The sequence below is a fragment of the Trichosurus vulpecula genome, chromosome 6 (genome assembly GCF_011100635.1).
Source record: "Trichosurus vulpecula isolate mTriVul1 chromosome 6, mTriVul1.pri, whole genome shotgun sequence".
NCBI lineage: Eukaryota > Metazoa > Chordata > Mammalia > Diprotodontia > Phalangeridae > Trichosurus > Trichosurus vulpecula.
The window spans coordinates 82,872,084-82,885,666 of NC_050578.1; the positions used below are offsets into that span (position 1 = coordinate 82,872,084).

The 13,583-nt window shown below is 40.3% G+C and overlaps 1 protein-coding gene across 1 annotated transcript; it reads right to left on the reverse strand.

The window, feature by feature from the left end:
• Positions 1-1,318: 1,318 nt before the first annotated feature.
• ENAM (enamelin) lies at positions 1,319-12,581 on the reverse strand. The gene is made up of 3 exons (XM_036764977.1): positions 12,531-12,581; positions 8,178-8,228; positions 1,319-4,216 (listed from the first exon to the last, which is right to left on the reverse strand). Exons 1-3 carry the CDS (start codon positions 12,567-12,569, stop codon positions 1,319-1,321), a joined length of 2,988 nt encoding a protein of 995 aa, XP_036620872.1. The 5' UTR covers positions 12,570-12,581.
• Positions 12,582-13,583: the final 1,002 nt, after the last annotated feature.

Below are 13,583 nucleotides of genomic sequence, written 5' to 3' on the forward strand. Positions count from 1 at the left end.
TTGGAATGAATCTATTTCTCTTCCACCTTTCTCCATGGCTTTTTTGCAAGGCTCTACTTTAAAGAGATGATAGTAAAACTGAAAGAAAAAACAGGAGTCTGTGTCTAACTTTTCCTGAAATGTACTCAGTGGTGAAGTTTATTTCAAGCCAGTGACTATTAGAGTAGCAATAATTGAGCAGGGGATAAAATGGGAGAGAGGAAGAGATTTAAAAAAGCGATGGGACATGGAGAGATGTTGCACATGGGAATGGGATGAGGGGAGAAGAAAAATGGGATTATAGTGGAGAGAGAGAGAGAGAAACTGAGTGGTAAAGGGACAGAATGCAGTGAAGGAAATAGAAATCTCAGGGAGAGAAGGGCAGCCCATGGGGTGAGAGAATGAAGTCAATATGAGAGGAGAAAGTACTATGAAAGTCATGTTACAAAGGAAGAAAGATGGGGAAAAATTAGAAACAGGAGAAAGAAACAAAAATTAAAGGAGACAGAAGAGGAAAATGTCAGATAAGGAGAGAAAGAAGGAGGTGGTGGGGGATGGGGTGGGGGGTGGGGAAAGCAATCCTCAAGGGACTGAACCTGTGATTTCATTTGCATTGGAAACTCTAGGGTGAGGAAACTCTTTCCACTAAGGCAGGCTAGCACCTTCTCTGCAACTCATAGCCTTAGAGAATTGCCTAGAGAGCACAGAGAAGTTAAGAACTTGCCCAGGGTCACAGAGCCTGGATGAACTAGGGGCAGGATGTGGGCGCATGTCTTCCTGGCTTCAAGGCCAGCTCTTTATCTACCACGCCAAATTGCCTCTCCTGGCACAAAGAGGACCTTAAATGAGAAATAGATAGGAAAAACATGCCAGCAAAGACTCAAATCAAAAAAAGTAAAAAAGTGCACAGATCAGGCTAGACCAAGCAGAGAATTCCATACTCAAATGGAGAATTTCTGAGGCTTCCAATTCTTGTAGAAGCCAGCTGTTTTGCAAATGTTGCATCTTCAGAGAAATGGGAGGTATCAGCAAGCAAAGAGTACCTAGGATGGGTAAGATGGGCCTCTCTAAGCCTTGATGGCTGGCTGCACCCCTGCAATTTGCCACATAAATACAAGATCCAGCCGTCCTTGCACAACCACTCTGGGCTTCTGCAAGTAGTCTGACTGGCTAGGGATTTTCCCCAGGACCATCAAAGCTGCTGTGACTAGGAAACATGGGATGTATGGAAGGAGTGTCGGTCACCAGATATGTTCTGATCCTGAAGGAGTCTTAGCGATACAAAGTTAGCTTAGGAACCACTGCTGTAAGATGCCATTTATCTTCTCTCGGAGGGTCCCTAGCTCTGAAGTAGCAGGCAGTCTGGCATCTGAAGCTCTGCATTTCCTGGAATTTCTCTTGGAAGAGACAGAAAGGAAAGAGGCATCTCTGAGGGAACGACTGGGTCTATGTTGGTACCATCAAGCTGCTCCCTGGCTGCCAGTTCAGTCAATGTGCTGCTGGGCTGGGGAGAGGCCATGGCTGGCTCTCCATCCAATGGGCCCAGTCTTCTCTTGCCAAATAGAGGACCCGTGCTGGAAGGGAGATGCTTGTCTAGCTTGGAGTGGAGGCAGGGTACCTGTTGGATACTAGGTACACCTTTCTGCTTCATGCGACCTTCACTTCCTCCCCCTTCACTTTGGATATTTTCTGGCTTGGGGCTTTCTTCAGGAGCCTCAAGCTCCTCAGGAATAAGGTTATTGGTTCTTTCACTGAACTGGTCAGTGCCAAAGATTTTTGCCAGGATGTTGTTCCCATCTCCCCTAAGGGTACTTTCGCGGCATGGTGTATTTGCTTGGAGGGAGTCAGTGTCAGAAAAAGCCACGGTTTCCACCTGGTCTATTTCACTCCTTTTAGAACATGGTGAGCTTTTTTTCAACATGAGCGTTTCATCCCTGAAGGGATCTGGATTCTCTTCTTTCTCAGGTAGATTTTTCTCTGAACTATTTCGTAGGTTGGATTGGATGCCTGGGGGGTAGATGATGTGCCTAGCATGCTTAGTGTGACTGCCCTCTGTATATGCTGGATTTCCTTCTCCATACTCCCCTGAAACAAGACCAAAGGGTGGAAAGTAGTCCAGTGGTACAAGAGGGCTGTCTTTGAGCCCTGTGGGGTCACTAGCACAGCAGGGATTTCTTTGACTGGCTGGGGGATATGAATTTGCTTCTCCTTGATTTATTGGCTTGTTTTGAATCACAGATTCTGTGACAGTAAACTGTTCCTTCTCAGGTAAATTTACCTTATTAATTTGTTCACTGTCATAGTTGAGGCTCTCTACTTCTTGATATGTTGGGTTTCCTCTAAGCCCAACCGGAAAGCTGCTGGAGAGGGGTTGATTTTCTCTTTGACTCAGGACACTTGCTATGGATTTGTATGAATTGGTGGCCTGACCCCAGGGATTTATACTGTAATATGGCACTCTTCCTTTCTTTGTTGGGATATAATTCTTTTGGTCCCATGATCCCCAAGAAGGAGATGGCATACTCTCTTCCTGTCCAAAGGCATTAGAAGGATAGTAATACCCACTTTTTTCTCCTGGTGGTGTTAGAGGAGGAGCCATGTTGTAAGATGGGACACGCTCTTCTAGGTGCCAGGGATAATATGCACCATAAAGAGATTGCCTTTGTCTTGGTAAGTTATTTGTGGAATGCTGGGGGTATTCCCTTGGCTGAGATGGATGCCTTCGGGCATACAGGTATTTTTCACGGAACCTAACTTCACTTCCTTTGAAGTTGGATTCCTTCCTCCATGCATCAGGTCCTTGGTAAAACTCATCACCTTTTGGGTCAATTGGATCCTCTTCATTGTAAGTTGATGGCTGTCTCTGACCTGAAGGACTGTTCAGGGAATGTGATGGGTTTCCTGGTTGGCCTGTTGGCCTGGAAGTACCAGGAAAGTCATCTCTCTCATCCCACATATTACCTTTCACATAAGGAGTGTTCCTCTGGGGATCGTAGGGAATATATTCAGGGTAGGGGACATTTCTTCTTACTCCAAGGGCTGGATAAAGTAAAGTACCTTCCTGCCTCATAGTTTCATCCTCAAAAGTTGGAGATCCTTGTTGGGGGTTCCATGTGTTGCTTCCAGGAAAAAAGGATTCTCTTGGAGGATAGGATGCTTCCTCAGTATATGCAGGGTGGTGGGTTCCATGTTTCATTTCTGGTGGGTTATTTTCAGTATCGGCTGGATCTTTTCTTGGTTCTGAAACTATTCCCTTGGGAAAATTTGCTGTTTGTATACTAGCTGGAAGTTTCCTGGAATCTGCTCTTGGATAATAAGAATTTTCATGTTGGTCAACTGAATTGACACTTGGTACTGGAGGGTTGCCTTCTGGAGGAGGTAACTTATAATTTGATTTGTTAGTTTCATAACCTTGTGAGTTTCTCCAGGTGCTGGTTGGAACCCCTGTAGGAAAGGTTGTTCTTTCTCTCTGAATTGTTGGATTCTCTTTTGGGTTTTCAGTCGGCTCATCTTTATGGGCAGTGACATGCTCGGGATCTGCTGACCCACCATTTGTTTCTTCAGGGTGTTTGGTTGGACTCTGGAGGTTCCGCCTGTTATTTACTAGATTTGATACATGATTGGGAGAATTGCTCTTAGAAATGGAAGGATAAACTTTTTGGTAAGCTGTGTTTCCTGGGCGAGCTATTTGTTTGCTTACATAAGCCAAATTATGCCATTGGTAGTTCCTTTGATTGGGATAAGTTCTATAAAAAGGGCTATTCACTCTAGGTCCTAAGGGGAGTCCTGTTTGGGTCCATTGGCTGACCACAGGAAAGACTCTAAAATTAGGGTTTGGAGAGTTTGCAAAAACATTTGGCTGACTTGGGATCTGGGGGATCTGGGGGATCTGGGGGATCTGGCTTCCTGGTACGTCATAGCCTGAGACATTGACAGCAGGAGCCAAGTTAACTCCAGGATGTACTCCTTGGTTATTCCCAGGGTTCTGGGCTTGAGCTTCCTTCCCTGCTGGGCTGGTCTCATTTCCACCTTGACTTCCTCCTGGGCTAGGGACAGTAGGTTGAGTTGAATTGTTCTCAAGGGCTGTGGTGTTAGGGGGAGGGGCCGAGGTGGTGCTCTCCACTTTGGGTGGATCCTCCTCTTTGGGCTGTTCAAAATCTTGTTCATACATCTCTTCTGAGTAATATGGGGGTCGCCCTCCAAACCCATGATATCCAAAATAGCCAAAATAAGGATTCTGTAGGGAGAAAGAAGTAGATCAGGAATTTCTCTTTGTCGCTCAACAAGATTTCTTTGGAAATTTTTAATGTGAAGAAGGAATCCCATCAGCCACATACTTTCTGAATTTATCTTATATCACATTAGCTTTGACTACTTCTCCGAAGAATAATCTTTTTTTTTTCTAATGTTAAGTATCTAGGTATCATGTCATAGGGGCCAAAGAGCCATCCCCAAAGCCAACAAAAAACCTGGGCTCAAGTTTTGTCTCTGACATGTACTGGCTGTGTGACCTGGGCAAATCATTTAACCTCTCTGTGTTCTAGGCAACTCTCCAAGACTGTGAGCTGCAGATGAGTGTTGACTTGTATTGGGAGAAGGAATTTCCTCACTTCCAATTTCCTTATGTCAGGGAAGTAAGGCGATTTGGTCACTATGTAGTAGCTATGAAACCACAGATCTGCACCAAAATCCCCCTTAGAGATCCCAAACTAGTTAAGCATTCAGAAAAAGTCATTTGGCCAAAATCATTTGGATTGCCTACAGCATCTTCCTTGATGAACTATGAGCCATGTTAAAGCTAGTCCCAAGCAGAATCATGAAGTAGGCAGAATTTGCCTTAGCATCCTCGGGCTATCTTTGTATGTCCTATCTTCCTTTCACAGAATCTTCCCATATTTTTCAGGTCCTAATCCCTACACCCCTGGCAAACCTATGGCTGGGGAGGAGCTGATACTACTAACTTACACCTTAGCATCAGTTTCTCAATTGTTACCTTTTCTGAGAGTGTTTCTTTTTAAATCTTACTTCTAATTGTCTTCTGTTGGAGGAATCCTAAGCATTGATGAACATCATTGGGGAAGTATTCTTGTAAACAAGGAACCTTCTTCCTGAGTCCCTACAATCGCATCATGCAGGCAGCTGCCCACTCTGTGTTAAGATTTGCTCTTATTTATGCATGTGTTTGGTCAGAGGGTATTACTGTTTAGTGTTAATTTTACCCTTGGTTCTTTCAGCCGGCAATAGGGTCATAAACTCACAGAATCCCAGAATATGAGAGCTGGAAGGATCTTTGAGTTGATCTGAGCCAACAGATGAGGCTAGACTAACGCTCAGAGGACTTCCCCATGTCCATAGTAATAGAAATAGCCAGAACTAGAAATTGGGTCTCCTTGTCTACACACATATTTGATCTTAGCTAGAAGGCTGAGCTACAATCAGATTTATTACTATAGAAACTTTTTTGGGAGGGAGAGAATTATTCTCATTTTATAGGTAGAAAAAAATGAGAGACAGACAGATGAGGTGCCATATCTAAGGTCACAGAGGAAATCATGGGTTGGAACAAATGTTATACTATAGATTTCCCAATATGGTTCAAACATACCCTGAGAATTTTCTGCTATAAGAACAACAATAATAATCATAATAAAAATTAAATAATAATTAACATTTCTGAGGTGCCTCCTATGTGCCAGGAAATTTACAAATATGATCTCAATTGATCTGCACAGCAAACCTGTGAAGTAGTTGCTATTATTATGCCAATTTTACAATTGGGGAAACTAAGGCAGGCAGCAGCTAAATGACTTATACTGCTAGATAAGTGTCTGAGACTGGATTTGAACTCAAGCCTTCCTGACTTCAGGTCTAGTGTTTTATCCATTTCATCACTTTAGTAGTTCTGTTAGGTTCTTCCTACCACTGTTCTGAATGCAGTATTTTTGATTAAATACAACTATGATAAAAATAGTTCAAACTCTAAATCCCTGTGATAGAGGTAGGGCATATGTCATTATACCCATTTTAAAGATGAAGGAACTGAAGATCAGAGAAATGAAGTGGTTTTCCATAGAGCTGGCAGTTGGAACAGCTGGCACTGATGCCCAGCCAGGCTTTCCGAGGCCACAGCTAGCATGCCTGCCATTATAACAGACCTCTTCTTTGTCTTAACAGACTATGGTTGGGGCTACTTTATAATTGCATTTTTAGAAAGGACTTGCTGCCATCTTCACCCCGCCTCTTTCTCTTTCTCTCTCATCTATCCATCTCTTATCTATCTATCTATCTATCCATCCAGGTACCTATATCTGTCTATCTATCCATCCATCAATCCATCTACCTACATATTTATTCATTCATCCATCTCTCCACCTATGTGTCTATTTCTCTATCTGTCACCTGTCTACCCATCCAACATCTATCTCCTTCATCATCATCATCATCATCATCCACCTATATCTATGCTGCAGTGGACTATTGGTAGAACCACAACAATCATGCGGCAACCAGGGCTTCAATCAGGATGACAAAATTTAGAAGGCTCAAATACCACTTGTTGTTCATCATATAGAAAAAAGTCCTTGGGATTAGTGTCTAGATGGCAAGAATAATTAATTAAAATAGGATGCTACCAGATGGCATTACTCCTTTACCCAGTAGCTGAATAACAGGTGAGCTTCTCCCTCACCTGGCCTCATCTTCTGTGCCTGGCAGTAGACTCAACATGACCTGGGCTCTCTGTGGACCAGTGTCCAAGAATTTTGGTTCCTCCTTCCTCCATAAGATGGTGTGCTCAGGTCTCTTCCTCTCACGTGGCCTTGCGTCTTTGACAGATCTTCCCAGGCCACCATTTCTTTCTCAACTATAGATTTCCCCAACTCTTTCATTTACTTTTTTTAGATTATATTTTTATTTTTCAATGGAAATCCAGCTTCTCTTGTTCCTATTTCCTCCCTACCTCCATTGAGAAGGAAAGAAGAACAAAACTCCTGTCCCAAACATGTATTCAAGTATACATTTCTTTTTTGTTGTTGTTGTTTTTGCAGGGGGGAAGGCAGGGCAATTGGGGTTAAGTGACTTGCCCAAGGTCACATAGCTAGTAAGTGTGTCAAGTGTCTGAGGTCGGATTTGAACTCAGGTCCTCCTGACTCCAGGGCCGGTGCTCTACTCACTGTGCCACCTAGCTGCCCCTTCAAGTATACATTTCTAAGCTGTAAAATGGAAGGGGTTGGATTAGCTGGCCTTTAAAGTACCTTCTCACTTAGACTACGATCCTGTGTCCTTAGGTCTCCTTCTCTCCACCCTCCCACAGCCTCCTCCAAATGTCTTTGTCCTAAAAAAGTGAATTTGAGATGCTTGCTGTACTGCTTCTGTTCCTAGGAGTGTTTCTTGGTGCTTGGCCCATGGACCATCCAAGCTGGTAGTGGCACAGGCTTCAATGACTGACACCCTTGGAAGCCCCCTTCCCACAGATCTAAAGGAACCAAATATTTCAAGGCGGTGAATCAGGTAGATAAAGTAATGTAGGAAATAATCCCCTCAGAAGGCTTAGATGACTAGTCCATAGAGTTTGTGCCTGTCTGCATTCCTCAGGCTGTAGCAGAGACCCAGCTATGGTCCTTTACATTTTAATTTTAATAATGATGATCTGTGGGTCTCTTGTCCCATAAAATCAGGACATCAGATCATTAGTCTATAACACTATCATTTGACTGTGCTCAGAAGACTTGGATTCTAATTCTCACTCTGTCACTAATCAAATGTGCAACCTTTGATAAGTTATAAAACCTTCCAAGGCCTCAGTTTCTTCATTTGAAAAATGGGGAGGGTGGATGAGTTGACCTCAGTGGTTGCTTCTAGTTTTGAAAACTATGGTTTAAAGCTACCCTGGGTTCCTTTTACTGTTTCCAATGTTATTAGACTAAGAAAATAGATTTTGAATACTCTTATGTTTCTCTTACAGGTAAAGTTTAAGAGAATAAAATGATGAGACAGATTATGTTAAATTGCTTTTGGCTTGCTTGCTTGGTTTTCTCTTCCACCATCTAATTTCCTTCAAGCCTTGGGCACAAAGGCCAATGTTTCTTGGATGGATTCAATGGCTGTAGGGTGGCTTTCTTTGTAGGACCCCTGAACAGAAGGAGAATACTGGTAAAGAGTTATTTCTAGTGAAGGTCTATGGCTTGAATTCTACTTACCCCGCCTTCCTCATTGCTGCCTGGTGGACGTCCAAACCCTGGAGGCACACGCTGAAAGGGGCAAAACATGGTCAAGTTATTTAAGAGATATTCAATGAAGACCAAGGAGAAGCACTTGTATATTCCTGGCACTGACCACATTTAAAGGAATTGCACTATGTCTCTGTGATAGCCCCAAGCAGTGGACTTAGGGGTGAGCAATCCCATCAGGCATCATTAACTCTCATATTCCTGGATTACCCAAGTCTGTCTTATCTGACACTGTCCAACAATCACAATAATAGTGTAGTCAGGGACTGGCCCAAAAGCCCAGTCCTGACTGAACAGGCACAAAGTCTTTTGCTGATGAGGACTGGTTCTATGACCATACCCAATATTTATAGGGATGGGGACTGGGTCTATGGTTTTATTGATCTAGGGAGATTCAGATGAGAATAACTACCCCCACCACTGCCACTTACTATCTTTGAGCACTGGGAAGTTAAGTGATTTCCCCAAGATCATGTAGTACATATATGGCAGTGACGGAATTTAAATTTAGTTTTTCCTTACTTCCCTTACTTCAAGTCCATCCATTGCTTTTGGGACTTGCCTTTGTGCTTAAGAAATGCTCAGTAAATGGAATTAAAAGGAAGATAGCAATATCTATATCACCTACCTCATAGAGGGTGTTGTGAGGATCAAATGAGAAAATGTAGGTTTACTGTTTTGTCAACTCTAAATCGTAATATAAATGTAAGTTATTTGAAAAGCAATTTTCACTTTTTGAAGTGAGCCAGAATGATACAGAAGAAAGAACACATGACTTGGAGTCAGTATCAAGTCATCACCTGTCTGGACCCCGTCCAGAGACTAATAATAATGGAGACAAATAATAATAATAATAATAATAATAATAATTCCAAGGCTTACAAAACATTCCCACGTGCATATTATTCCTATTGATCCTTACAAGCACCCTGTGAGGTGGGTGTTATTATCACCCCCATTTTACAGATAAGAAAAACTGAGGCTGACACAGATTAAGTGACTTGCCCAGGGTCACATAGTGTCTGAGGCAAGATTTCAATTCTAGTCTTCCTGACTCCTGGTTTGGTGTTCTATCCACTGTGCCAAGTAGATTCTTCTAACGATAGGAGCATTGACTCAGTTTATTGTCAGTTGCTCGTTTAGGTGCCACAAATTTCTGTGTGTCATGAATGTAATGCTCTTGGGCTCAGCCTGGTGCTATCTGAATCCCTAAAAGGAATCAGAATCAGCACTGGAGTCTTCATTTTACTGACAAATACAAAGGTGTCAGATTCCCATCCTCTGATATGGAGAATGAATTTTGGAGCATCTTCTTCCCAGGACCATCACACACGCAGCCACATATGCACACACATACAGCCTCTAGGACAGGATCTATTGATAGAGATGAAAAGGCTCTCTTATCTGGAGGGTATCCCTTCATATCTTGGGTGACCCCGATTGTGGGAGGTGTGGGACTTAAATGAATGACTTGCAGTATAATTGCTTGGGCCAAGACAAATATCCCTAACCAGACTATGCAATGGTGTTTCCTTTCTGGGAACACAACATGGGGAAAACCTGACAGAGAATTTCCATTTCCCGCAGTCCTCAGGGGTGTTCCACCTAGATAAAAGTGAATCATTCCAGTGCCATCCTCATGGAATACTTTGCCTGAAACAGATTCCCTCGCTGTGGTTTTAGTATACTTAATTAAGTACAATAAATGCTTCGAAAGAAGAAAAACTGAAAAAATTCTTACTCCATGAAATGGGTAGTTTGGTGGTGATGGAAAGCCTCCTGGGTTATACATCTGTAAGTGAGAAAAACCAGTGCCGAGGTTTATAAAAAAGTCATGTTGATCTAACTCTTACTGAATTATTTTTTGACAAGTGCCCCAAAACTTTCTTTTGTCACATTTACTCACTCATAGTTTTAGGGCATATTTTAAAATTCCAATGATGTAAAACCAAATTAGAATGGGAGGAATCATTTTTTTTTTTGTATTTTGATTGAAACATTTTCAAATGGAAGGTACTTGGGAATCCAACTCAACATTATTTTTGCAAAATAACTTTACGGTAATTTACTTGTATATTTACATAGTCAAATATCTAATTCTATGTTCTAACATGTTTCTAATATGTATTTAGAAATATATTTGTGTATTTCTAATATGCAATTCTATATTTTAATATATTGTATATTTCTAACACATAGTTATTCTAATATATTTTAATGTATAATTCTATAGTCTGGCATATTATATATTTTTATGTTTCTAAAGCCTGTATTTTAATATATGTTACATTTTCATATATAATTCTATATTCTAATAGATATATTTCTAACATATAATTTATATTCTAATAGTCTATATATTTCTAAATATAATTCTATATTCTAATATACTACATTTCTAATGTATGTTATGTTTTAATATATAATTTTATATTCTAATATAGTCTATGTGTGTATTTCTAAATATAATTCTATATTCTAATATATATTATATATTTGTAATGTATGTCTGTATTCTAACATGTGCTACATTTTAATATGTGATTCTGTATTGTAATATATATTATATTTCTAATATGTAATTCAATATTTGAATATATTTGTATGTTTCCAACATATAATTCTATGTTCTGATCTATTTCAGTACATGATTCTATATTTTAATATATTATATTTCTAATATATAATTCTATATGCCTATATGGGATGTACTTTTAATATATAATTTTATATTCTCATATATTTTATGTAGCTCTAGATTTCTAATATAATTTTATATTTTAATATATTAAATATTTCTATATTTCCAATATATAATTCTATATTCTAATCTATTTCTAATATATTATATACTTATATCTATATTTAAATGTTGATCTATAGTATATTTATCTGTAGTTTATCTATGGAGATGATAAGGGTTATTGCACATAGAATAATGAAATTTTAGACTTCCGAGAAACCAAAGACTCCATCTACTGCAACCCCAATGATGGATCACCCATCCTTCTTTGTTAGAGGATTCACTACCTTCTGAGGCAGCCAGTTTCATCTGGACAGCTCTAATGATTCTATCAAACCAAAATCAAACTCCTGTTTGGCATTTAAAATGCTTCATAACCTGTTGCACTCCTATCTTTCAAGTCTTTCAGCATATTATTCCCTCCACATAACCTACAGCCAGCCACACCAGCCTACTTTTCTTTCTTTACACCCAACATTCCATCTCCTGTCTCTCAGCCTGACACAGGCTGTTCCCCCATGCCCAGAATCCTCTCTCCTCACCAACATGTGTGGCCAAGACAACTCATATGTCCAGCTCTGTAGGACTCTGATGACTCTTCTGGTTTTCTTGTGTCTTTATACTACTTCCCCACCCAACCCCCTACCCAATGTTGTCTGTGCTGGGCACCTTTCTTGGGTGAATTTGGTTTTGCTGGCTGTCCATTATGTCCATAATGCTTTCCCTCATCTCTCAGTTATTATCTACTTTGTATATATTTTGTACACAATTAGTTATTTGCATATTTTCTCCCCCATTAGAATAGGGATTTTTTGGGCCTTTCTTTTTGTCCCTAATATTTAGCATGGTGCCTGGCACACAGTGAGGGCTTAATATTCTTGTTGACTGACTTTTGACTCTCAGTGTCCTAGGCAACTCTCATAAGATTACCAATTTCAGAGAAGGTGATGACTGGCATTGGAAGAGAGAACTCCCTCATCTGGGAGTGTTGTTTCCCTGTATCAGAATGTGAGTTCCCTTTCTATTTGTCTTCCCAGGGCTTTGCACCTAAAATGCTCATTTGGTTGTTCATTGAATCTTATCCCTATCCCTGGTAAAATTTATGCTATGTCTACATAACAGTAATTCCCATTTACCTGGTGCTTTAGGGTTTACAAAGCACTTACAACCCCGTGAGGTAGATACTGTGAGAATCATTAGCCCAGTTTTACTGATGAGGAAACTGAAACTCAGCGGAGAAAAAGTGCCTTGTCTAAAGTCATGCACTAAGTGCTAGAGCCTGGATCTGAACTAAAGTTTCTCCTGGCCCCAAAGACTGGGCTCTTCTTCCTCCATCCCTTTGCTTTTACACGATATCAGTTTGATTGGCTGAAAGTTCAGGAAACCAACCCTTTTTTAAAATCTACATGGTGCTAAGTATCTGACTTGACTGGTGATTTTTGGCTAAATTGCTGACTATTCTAAGAGGCTCGTGTTTCTATTACGCATTCATTATGCATGAACTGTCTGAGAAGCTCATGTTGACTTGAAAGGCAAAATGCTAATCTTACTTAATAAGGGTTTAAAAAAATGGGACTCACCTGTGGAAACTGCCAGGGTGGCTGGGGAAAAGGAAACATTCCATTACCATATGGCGGGTGGTGCTGGAGAAAGAGTTTGAGAGAAATATGAACAGGTTAAAAAGGTAAATGAAAAATAGCATCAATGAATCTATATCTGTCTTTTATTCATTTATTCACTGATCTGTTCATTTATTTATTCATTTACTTAGCTATGTATTTGTTCATTCATCTATCTTCTATTCATTTAATGATGTATTTATCTATCTCTACCTATCATCTATTCGTTTACTTTTTTATCTATTTACCTATCATTTGTCATCTTAATTATTAATTAATTTTTTTATTCATCCATCTGTCATCTGTCTTTATCTTTTATTTGTTTACTTATTTATCTATTTATTCATCTATCATCTATTCATGTACTTTTTCATTTCATTTCAATTCGTTTCATTCATAATCTATTTTTTTGGAAGGGGGAAGGCAAGGCAGTTGGGGTTAAATGACTTGCCCAAGGTCACACAGCTAGTAAGTGTGAAGTGTCTGAGGTCATATTTGAACTCAGCTCCTCCTGACTTCAGGGCTGGTGCTCTATTCACTGTGCCACTTAGCTGCCCCTCTCTTTCTTTATCTACCACCTATCACTATCTATTTTCTGTTTATCTTTATCCTATCTGTCTGTCTATCCTGTTTGTCTGTCTATCTGTCCTATTTGTCTGTCTAGCCATCTATCCATCCATCCATCCATCTATCTGTCTATCTGTCTCTGTCTATCCTATTTATCTGTGTCTATCCTGTTTACGTATGTATGTACGTACGTATATAGGTACGTATGTATTATCTATCTATCTGTCTATCCTGTTTATCTATCTATCTAATCACCAACTCCAGATTCCTCCAACCTCAGAGGCCGCTAGGTGGCGCCATAGTGCACAGAGCACTGGGCCTGGAGTCAGGAAGACTTTTCCTAAATTCAAATCTGGTCTCTGTCACTTACTAGCTTTATGACCCTGGACAAGTCACCTAATTTTATTTGCCTCAGTTTCCTCATCTGTAAAATGAGCTGGAGAAAGA

What these genes read in the sequence shown, in the direction of transcription:
- ENAM (XM_036764977.1), bottom strand. Translation starts at nt 12,569, where the DNA reads ATGTTTCCTTTTCCCCAGCCACCCTGGCAGTTTCCACAG. An exon ending in CACCCTGGCAGTTTCCACAG is followed by an intron (nt 8,229 to 12,530) that starts GTGAGTCCCATT and finishes TGCCCCTTTCAG; the next exon opens with CGTGTGCCTCCAGGGTTTGG. An exon ending in GCAGCAATGAGGAAGGCGGG is followed by an intron (nt 4,217 to 8,177) that starts GTAAGTAGAATT and finishes TTCTCCCTACAG; the next exon opens with AATCCTTATTTTGGCTATTT.